General features: G+C 46.4%; 1 protein-coding gene across 1 annotated transcript; it reads left to right on the forward strand.

Annotated features, from left to right (window-relative positions):
• The first annotated feature begins 892 nt into the window (after positions 1 to 892).
• On the forward strand, positions 893 to 7,076 carry CCDC70 (coiled-coil domain containing 70). The gene is made up of 2 exons (NM_001075723.2): positions 893 to 912; positions 6,203 to 7,076. Exon 2 carries the CDS (start codon positions 6,283 to 6,285, stop codon positions 6,949 to 6,951), a length of 669 nt encoding a protein of 222 aa, NP_001069191.1. The 5' UTR covers positions 893 to 912; positions 6,203 to 6,282; the 3' UTR covers positions 6,952 to 7,076.
• Positions 7,077 to 10,008: the final 2,932 nt, after the last annotated feature.

The raw sequence follows: 10,008 nt of genomic DNA on the forward strand, positions 1-10,008 counted from the left end.
TGTTATAAATGTGATCAAAGGACTAAAGGAGACCATGCCTAAAGAATTAAAGGTAAGCATGAGAATGATGTATCAATAAAGAAAATTTATTTTTTTAAAAAGAACCAAATAGAAATTCTGGTCTTAAAAATGAAAAACAGAGGGGCTCACAGCAGATTTGAACTGGCAGAAGGAAGAATCAGTGAACTTGAAGACAGGTCAATTAAGATGATCCAGTCTAAGCAACAGAAAGGCGAAAGAGTGAAGAGAAATGAACAGAGCCTCAGAGATTGGTGGGACACCATCAAGCTACATATGATATGGATACATATGTATGATAGGAATCTTAGGAGGAAAGGAGAGAAAGAAAGAGGAAGAAAGGGTATTTCAAGAAATAGCCATAAACTTCTCAAATGTGAGGAAAATCTGCATCAAATTTCTACACCTAAGAAGCTCCACAAACTTGAAGCAGTACAAACCCAAAGAGGCCCACATTTAGACACATTGCAGTCAAACTGTCAAAAGAGAGAGAAAAAGAGGGAATCCTGAAAGCAGCAAAGAAATGATTAATTACACTCAACCCTCTCCCCACTCCACTGAATGTTATTTTCTGGAAGACTGCTCCTGGACATGATCCAGGTAGAATGTGAGGTAACAATCATTTGCAAGTCATCAACAATGCCAGCCTATTGATGAAGTCAAAGATGGAAGATGAAGTCTTTCCAGGTTCTTCCTCCACTCTTTAGAGTCTCTCATTTGGGGTCCCATCTGGGCCCTCTCCACCCTGTGAGTGAGGACTGAGAGGGACAGAGGGGTCTTTGCAAACAGTGTTAGGGGAGCCTGTCAAAGTGACGTCACTAGAGATCTGATGTGACAATGACTGCCTGCCCTCTGAGGGCTGCAGAACTTGCCCAGTTGGGAAACAGCTAAGCAGTAAGTAACTGTTGGCTTTAGATTGGGTAGGGTTAGTTCTAAACATAGTGATATATAACATTTCTTTTAAAAATAAGTTCCTAGCCTTGACTTCAGAGAAGGCGATGGCACCCCACTCCAGTACTCTTGCCTGGAAAATCCCATGGATGGAGGAGCCTGGTAGGCTGCAGTCCATGGGGTCGCTAAGAGTTGGACACGACTGGGCGACTTCACTTTCCCTTTTCACTTGCATGCATTGGAGAAGGAAATGGCAACCCACTCCAGTGTTCTTGCCTGGAGAATCCCAGGGACGGGGGGCGGGGGGCCTGTGGGCTGCCGTCTGTGGGGTTGCACAGAGTCAGACACAACTGAAGCGATTTAGCAACAGCAGCAGCAGCCTTGACTTATAAGATTGAAAATTAGAGATGTGTCTTTGACTCATTTTTTTATACCCATATAGACACATTTACAGTTTTATATTGTACTTTATATCTAAATGGGCAAACTATGTATTTGACATGGTACTTATTTTCTCTCTTTCTCAAAGATAATTGAAGTGGTAATAAGGAAAACTTTGGAGATAAATTTTTTCCAACATTCTAACCCAGAAAGACTGCCATTCAGTCAGCTGATGTTTAGTGAACATCTATTATGTACCAGACGTTCTGCTAAACGCAGCATAGACAGATGGGAGATGAAGTGTTCCTAGCAGGAAGGTGGCAGGCGAGGCGGGGATAAGGTGGGTAGGGAGGACGTTTGCACTTTCTGCATTGGGAGATGTACAGGAAATGCCGCAGAAGAAAGACAGAGAAGCCTGCACAAATGTTTATTGTGCAGGGGACTCACTGGGGACAGACAGGTCCCACACAGAAAAGAAGACTTTTGTAAACTTTGTTTTGTTGTCTTCTGAAAAATAGATTATTGTCTTCAGTGACAATGTCCAATGTTTCTACATTTGCTTCTTTCTGTGGGTGTCTATATTTTCTTTTAGCTGTAGGGTTGCATGAGGAGGGAACATTTCATTTGAAATTAGCAACCAAGTTGCTAAATATTTTTGCTATCAGTCCAATGCTGGATACAAACGTCATCTCTCCCTTTCTCACATACACACAGGCACACACGCGCACACACACACACACACACTCTGGCTATGTGTTCTTTCCTTCTCCCTCACTCCCTGCTCCTGAATCAGAGAGTAGAAAAAGAGGGAGAAAGTCTGTAAATCTCCTGAAAGGACTCATGATGCTCCATGGTGTTGTGGTGCTTGGCAAGGCCCACTGTGTGAGGCCAGACCCTGGAGGATGCTTCCAGAAAGCTCGACGTCGAAATCCAAGCCCTTGTCCTCCCTGCACTCTAACTGCTGTCCCACATTCAGACCTTTTCCTCATCTCTAGCCCACCTTTGTTGCCGGAATTTCTGTGGATGGTTCCGATACCTGATACATCAGATAACGGCAGTGTGTGGACGTCTCCTCCCCTCCTCCCTCATTCCTTCCGTCCTTCTTTCCTCCCTGCTCTCTTTATTTCTTCCTCCCTCCCAAGCTTTTATCTCACTATGAAATACAGAGCATTTACTGGAGTATATAAAATATCCGTAGACAACTTAGCACTTTTTAAAAAATAATGATACACACGCCAGTGCCACCAAATAAAGAATTGGAATATGACTACTAGCCCCTCAGAAGCCCACTTATATACCCACCCAATCACGACCCCTAGTATCCTACTTCCCCAACCCCTCCCTCACACGCAAGTAATTACTATCTTAAAAAAAATTTTTTTTTATATTGGAGCTGATGTGTTAGGTTCAGGTGTACAGCAAAGTGATTCAGTTAGACACACACATATCTCTATTCTTTCTCATATTCTTTTCCCATCTAGGTTATTACAGAATATTGAGTAGAGTTCCTTGTGCTATACAGTCAGTCTCTGTTGGTTATCTATTTTATGAATGTGTGTGTTAGTTGTTCAGTCATGCCCGACTCTTTGCAACACTATGGACTGTGTAGCCCTCCAGGCTCCTCTGTCCATGGGATTCTCCAGGCAAGAATAATGGAGTGGTTGCCATTTCCTTCTCCAGTTTTACACATAATGGTGCGTATATGTTAATCCCAACCTCCTATATAATTACTATCTAGAACTGGACATGGAACAACAGACTGGTTCCAAATAGGAAAAGGAGTACGTCAAGGTTGTACATTGTCACCCTGCTTATTTAACTTATATGCAGAGTACATCATGAGAAACTCTGGGCTGGAAAAAGCACAAGCTGGAATCAAGACTGCTGGGAGAAATATCAATAACCTCAGATATGCAGATAACACCACCCTTATGGCAGAAAGTGAAGAGGAACTAAAAAGCCTCTTGATGAAAGTGAAAGAGGAGAGTGAAAAAGTTGGCTTAAAGCCCAACATTCAGAAAACGAAGATCATGGCATCCGGTCCCATCACTTCATGGGAAATAGATGGGGAAACAGTGGAAACAGTGTCAGACTTTATTTTTTTGGGCTCCAAAATCACTGCAGATGGTAATTGCAGCCATGAAATTAAGAAACGTTTACTCCTTGGAAGAAAAGTTATGACCAACCTAGACAGCATACTGAAAAGCAGAGACACTACTTTGCCAACAAAGGTCCATCTAGTCAAGGCTACGGTTTTTCCAGTGGTCGTGTATGGATGTGAGGTCTGGACTGTGAAGAAAGCTGAGCACCGAAGAATGGATGCTTTTGAACTGTGGTGTTGGAGAAGACTTTTGAGAGTCCCTTGGACTGCAAGGAGATTCAACCAGTCCATTCTAAAGGAGATCAGCCCTGGGTGTTCTTTGGAAGGAATGATGCTGAAGCTGAAACTCCAGTACTTTGGCCACCTCATGCAAAGAGTTGACTCATTGGAAAAGACTCTGATCGTGGTAGGGATTGGGGGCAGGAGGAAGAGGGGACAACAGAGGATGAGATGGCTGGATGGTATCACCAACTCGATGGACGTGAGTTTGAGTGAACTCTGAGAGATGGTGATGGACAGGGAGGCCTGGCGTGCTGTGATTCATGGGGTCGCAAAGAGTCGGACACGGCTGAGCGATTGAACTGAACTGAACTGAACTCCCTTGCTTGTCTCTTTCGTGTTATCCCCTAAGTATACTGCCCTAAACAATAGAATTTAATTTTGCCTGTTTGAAAATTTTCCTTCAAGGTCTTTGAACCAGCTTCTTTCTTTCAGCATTCTGTTTACAAGGTTCATCTACATGGTTGCATGTAGCTATGCTCTCCATTGCACGAACAGACCACTACATTTGAACTCCATGTTAATTGCTATGGTCACTGGACTGCTTACATTGCCAAGCCCTCTGAACAGAACTGCTTGAACATTCCTGTGCACATAACCTGGACATGGTTCATAAGTTTCCTCAGGGCACATATCTGGGAGCGGACCTGCTGGGTCATAATGTGTCATTATTATTCACTATTACTGGCTACCGTGTTAACAGTTCCTCTTTCCCACATCCTAGGAAACATTGCGTCCTCTTTCACATCTTGGTTTCAAACTTATATTCCCAAAATAGACCCTCCTACTAAACTGACTCCTGTAGGTCCAAGGGTTTGATCTTCTGTTTCCCACATGGCTTGTAACAGAGGACATCCCCATGTGTGGCCCCCTGCTTTGAGCACACCCATCAGAAGGTGATGAGCAACTCCCCAGTGAGAGAACCAAAACCTCAGATATATTCTGGTTGATATAACACAAACAAATCACTATGTGACTGTGGCACTTGATTACTTAAAAGCAAAACAAAACTGTCATATGTCATAATTGATCATATCACACTTGTGTGCCCTGACATCCTAGTTGAGAACCACTGACCTTGTTGGCCTGTTATTTCAGTGGCCTTGAACATTGAATGTACTGACCACCTCTTCAGCCCAAAGCCATGATCATCCACCATCTTTCTCTACCAAAGCTTGTCCCTCAAAAACACAACCAGGAGGACAAAGAGAACAATGGTTAAAATTTCCTAATAATGAACCCACCTACCCTGTTGGTGGGAATGCAAACTGGTACAGCCACTATGAAGAACAACAGGAAGGTTCCTTAAGAAACTAAAAACAGATCTAGCATGTGATCCAGCAATCCCATTCCTAGGCATATATCCAGAGGAAAACATATTTCGAAAGGATACAAGCACCCCATTGTATCCTTGCAGTATCACTGCAGTACTGCTTACAACAGCAGGACATGGAAGCAACCTAAATATCCATTAACAGAAGAATGGATAAAGCGGAAGTGATAGATACATACAATGGAATATTCAGTTCAGTTCAGTTCAGTCGCTCAGTCGTGTCCATCTCTTTGTGACCCCATGAATCACAGCACACCAGGCCTCCCTGTCCGTCACCAAATCCCGGAGTTCACTCAAACTCACGTCCATCGAGTCGGTGATACCATCCAGCCATCTCACCCTCTATCGTCCCCTCTTCTTCCTGGCCCCAATCCCTCCCACCATCAGAGTCTTTTCCAATGAGTCAACTCTTCGCATGATGTGGCCAAAGTACTGGAGTTTCAGCTTTAGCATCATTCCTTCCAAAGAACACCCAGGGCTGATCTTCTTCAGAATGGACTGGTTGGATCTCCTTGCAGTCCAAGGGACTCTCTTCTCCAACATCACAGTTCAAAAGCATCAATTCTTTGGCGCTCAGCTTTCTTCACAGTCCAACTCTCACATCCATACATGACTACTGGAAAAACTATAGCCTTGACTAGATGGACCTTTGTTGGCAAAATAATGTCTCTGCTTTTCAATATGCTATCTAGGTTGGTCATAGCTTTTCTTCCAAGGAATATTACTCATCATAAAAAGGGATGAAATAATGCTATTTGCAGCAACATGGATGCCCCCAGAGATTATCATACAAATTGAAGTAAATCAGAGAAAGACATATATTATACCATTTATACGTAGAACCTTACAAAAAAAGATAAAATGAACTTATTTACGAAATAGAAACAGACTCACAGACTTAGAGAACCAACTTATGATTACCATGGGGTAAGGGATGGGGGGAGGGATGGGTTGACATGTACACACTGCTATATATAAAATAGGTAACCAATAAGGACCTACTGTGTAGAATAGGGAAATCTGCTCAATATTCTGTAATAACCTAAATGAGAAAAGAATTTGCAAAAGAAGAGATACATGTAAATGTAAAAAAGATGTAAGATTAAAAAAAAAAAAATCTCAATAGTGCCACACAGACTCGAAGGCTTGCCCTCTGGGATGCTATATTCAAGGGTGTGTTCTTTCCCGTGCCCCCACAGGGTTGGACCAGCTGACCTGATCCTGGCCAGTGGCCCTGTCCTCCATCACAGCCATCCCGCCATCCAGGCCAATCGGGACTATGTTTCCCTTCAAGGTGAGAAAATGGATGGGGCTTGCCTGCTTCCGCTCGCTGGTGGTCTCCTCCTCCAGCATTCGCCAAAAGAAACTAATCCACAAGCTCCAGGAAGAAAAGGCCTTCCGCGAGGAGATGAGACACTTCCGGGAGAAGATCGAAGACTTCCGGGAAGAGATGTGGAATTTCCGGAGCAAGATGCGTGCCTTCCGCGGTGAGATCTTGGGCTTTTGGGAAGAGGATAGGCTTTTCTGGGAAGAGGAGAAAACCTTCTGGAAAGAGGAAAAAGCCTTCTGGGAAATGGAAAAATCTTTCCGGGAAGAAGAGAAAGCCTTTTGGAAAAAGTACCGAATCTTCTGGAAGGAAGACAGGGCCTTCTGGAAGGAGGACAACGCCTTGTGGGAAAGAGACCGGAACCTCCTTCAGGAGGACAAGGCCCTGTGGGAGGAAGAAAAGGCCCTGTGGGTGGAGGAGAGAGCCCTTCTGGAGGAGGAGAAAGTCCTCTGGGAGGATAAGAAGACCCTCTGGGAGGAGGAGAATGCCCTCTGGGAGGAGGAGAAGGCCGCCTGGGTGGAAGGGGTTGTTCCGGTTGTGGAGCAGCAGGTGCTGGAAGGCGGGCACCACCACGTCAGCGGCAGGCCCCGATCACCAGCCTCCTCCCGGGGTAGGGCGTGAGCACAAGAGGCACTGGATTGGGACTCAAGTGGAGTCACACTCAGGGTGACCCCCACATGCCTAAAAAAATATGCTCTTATTTGTCTCCTGGCTTCAAAAGATCTAATAAAGTCCTGAGGAGAGGTCTGGAAAACCAACTTTTGTAGGGAGGGCCAGCTGCATCTTCCCAGGTCCTGTGATTCTCCGAGGTCACTGTCACATCCTCCATGGGCTATAACTGCTGTCCCTAGGGCTGGGGCCCCGGCAGTTCCGGTGAACCCGGCAGGAGTGGGTGGGTGTGAGTGGAGGCCCTGGGCTCGCCTTGAAAGAGTCAGAAATGAAGTGGGGGCAGGTGCTCAGACAACGACAGCGAGAGATAGGGAGGACCAGAGAAGGGCAGAAACATCTCTGCCTCTGTCCAGTTCTGAGGTAGTCATTTCTCCTCCACTCTGGGCAGTCTTGCCTGGCAAAGGAAATGGCAACCTACTCCAATACTTTTGCCTGAAAATCCCATGGATGGAGGAGCCTGGTAGGCTGCAGTCCATGGGGTCGCAAAGAGTCGTACATGACTGAGCGACTTCACTTTCACTTTTCACTTTCATGCATTGGAGAAGGAAATGGCAACCCACTCTAGTATTCTTGCCTGGAGAATCCCAGGGACAGAGGAGCCTGGTGGGCTGCCGTCTATGGGGTCGCACAGAGTCGGACACGACTGAAGCGACTTAGCAGTAGCAGCAACTGGGCAGTCTTGGAGGCTGTAGTGGTGTTAACATTTCATTCGTGGGTTTTCCTCACCTGGCAGGCTATTTAGACACAGACAGCATCCCTTAATGACTCACCTGCTCACCGTTCCAGATTTCCACCAAACTTCGCTTCCCATTCTCTGTAGCATGAGAAAGGGGTGTGGCATTAGGCTGAGGCTCTAGAGCTCCGCCCACTCCCCTTTTCTGATGCTGGAATAGTTGGACCAGGTGAGCCCACCTGCAAGGTGTAAGGTAGACCTCCTGCCCCATACTCCTATTAAATACTCAGGTCTCAGGTACCTGTGTCTCTGCATTATCAATCCCTTCCTTTGTGTTTCCCTTCTTCCACTCAATTAAAATTAAAATGCCCCAGGGAAGTAGAACACTAAATGAATGTACGCTAATGTGAACAGCCATTTACACACCCAGCTTCTCTTCTGGTGTCAGATTACATATATGGGCATTGATATGGAAGGGCCCAGAAGGTGAGTAGTAAGAAATGTCAAGGCCAACACCTCTTGCTGCCTGGCCCTCACTCTCATTCATGCAGCCACTTACGTGCCTTTGTACATCCTTTACTACTTGACAAGCACGTTCACACCTGCCAGCTCATGTAACCCTCCTCACAACTCTGTAGGTTGACAGGGAAGGTCCATTAACCCATTGCACATGTGAAGAAAGAGACCTGGAGAAGCAGAGGGACTTCTGGTTTCGAGCAGCAACCAGAAGGTCCAGGAGGAGAACCCACACTGTCTGCCAATTGGTCCCATTCCTCTTCCAACACAGCCTGGGTTATAGGATGTGGCTTTAGACCAGTTCAGCCAATGATAGTGTCAGAGCTGGATGAGACTTAAAGCGCTTGGGGACTTCACTGTGGTTTGGGGTGGTGTTCCAAAAACATGGAGAGAAGAGGACAGAGTCCCCTTGGGTGTGCTGAGCAGACATCAGGGTACCAGGAGAGTGGGCTGACTCCATGAGCAGCTTCCATGGCTCCGTATCACTGTGGGAAAGCTGGGGTTCCTTGGAAGGCCGCTGATCCTCAGGAGTCAGGGCCAGGGCACTGGGATCTGCCTTCTCCTTTGCCACACACCCAGACTTGCATCCTCAGGTATCAACAGGCAAAGATGTCAGTAAGCGGAGGGAACAAGACCCTGGTGTGAAGACAAGGGAGACAGCTAGGGACCCTCACTGTGACTGAATGGATTGAGAGCAGATTAACACTGCTGGCGGAGAGTCTGAGGATGAATAATCAACTGGTGAGTAGGCAGAAAACTGAGCAAAGGGAAGAAAGCAAGTGTATAATAAAGACATGTGCAGAAAAGGAAAAACCACGGCAGAACACTACACGCCCAGCTATGACCAGCATTTACATAGTTAAATATCAACACTGATTGTGATCTAACCACAGTTACAATGCACAATATTGGAATAAGAGGAAGGATGGGAAATCTCCTTTTTTATTGTGGGAAGTCAGGCTTCCCAGGTGGCGCTAGTGGTAAAGAACTCGCCTGCCAACGCAGGAGACGTAAAGAGATGCGGGTTCGATCCCTGGGTGGGGAAGATTCTCCAGAGGAGGAAATGGCAACCCACTCCAGTATTCTTGCTTGGAGAATCCCATGGACAGGGGAGCCTGGTGGGCTACAGTCCATGGGGTCACAAGAAGTTGACATGACTGAAGCGACTTAGCATGTAGCATATATTAGTCCAACACTGAAAATGCAAAAAGCCGTGACAGAGCATATTATTTACAGCAGTGTTTCTCGTACTTTAGCCTATATCAGCCACACCCTCTCTCCAGCAGCCCAGAACATCTCTCCTTCCTGGAACTTGAACTCCTTAGTGACTCACCTCTGGCACCTGTCACACCTGGAATCGGGAGGGTTCTCCTCCCCTCAGCCTTCACCTTTGCTGACAGGCTCACACTCATCCTTCAGGATCAGCCTGGTATCACTTGCCCTGGGTCACCCTTCCTGACCCCGTCATCTGAGTGGGGATCCCTCTGGGTGTCTCTCACCGCTAAACCCCACCTGGCACAGCACTCACTGGTCACACAGGCTGTCCTCGCTGACTTTTTTGCCTGAATCCTCCAGTAGACTATAAAGGTTAAGAGGGCAGAAACAATGCATGTCTGAAAGCTCTGTGGCTGCCCTGAGATCCCAGGATCCCAGCACCTTTGGAATACCCTTCTCATGTTTGGAGAGTTTCTCACCTTGTATGAGAAGGCCAGAAATGTATTTCCCAGCCTCCCTTGCAGCCAGGGCTCAGATATGCGACCCAGGCTCCACTCGTCACTTGCATCCATGCCAGACTTCAGTGAAGAAAAGGAGGCCAGGCA

The sequence above is a fragment of the Bos taurus genome, chromosome 12 (assembly GCF_002263795.3).
Source record: "Bos taurus isolate L1 Dominette 01449 registration number 42190680 breed Hereford chromosome 12, ARS-UCD2.0, whole genome shotgun sequence".
NCBI classification, from domain to species: Eukaryota; Metazoa; Chordata; class Mammalia; order Artiodactyla; family Bovidae; genus Bos; species Bos taurus.

What these genes read in the sequence shown, in the direction of transcription:
- CCDC70 (NM_001075723.2), top strand. Translation starts at nt 6,283, where the DNA reads ATGTTTCCCTTCAAGGTGAGAAAATGGATGGGGCTTGCCTGCTTCCGC.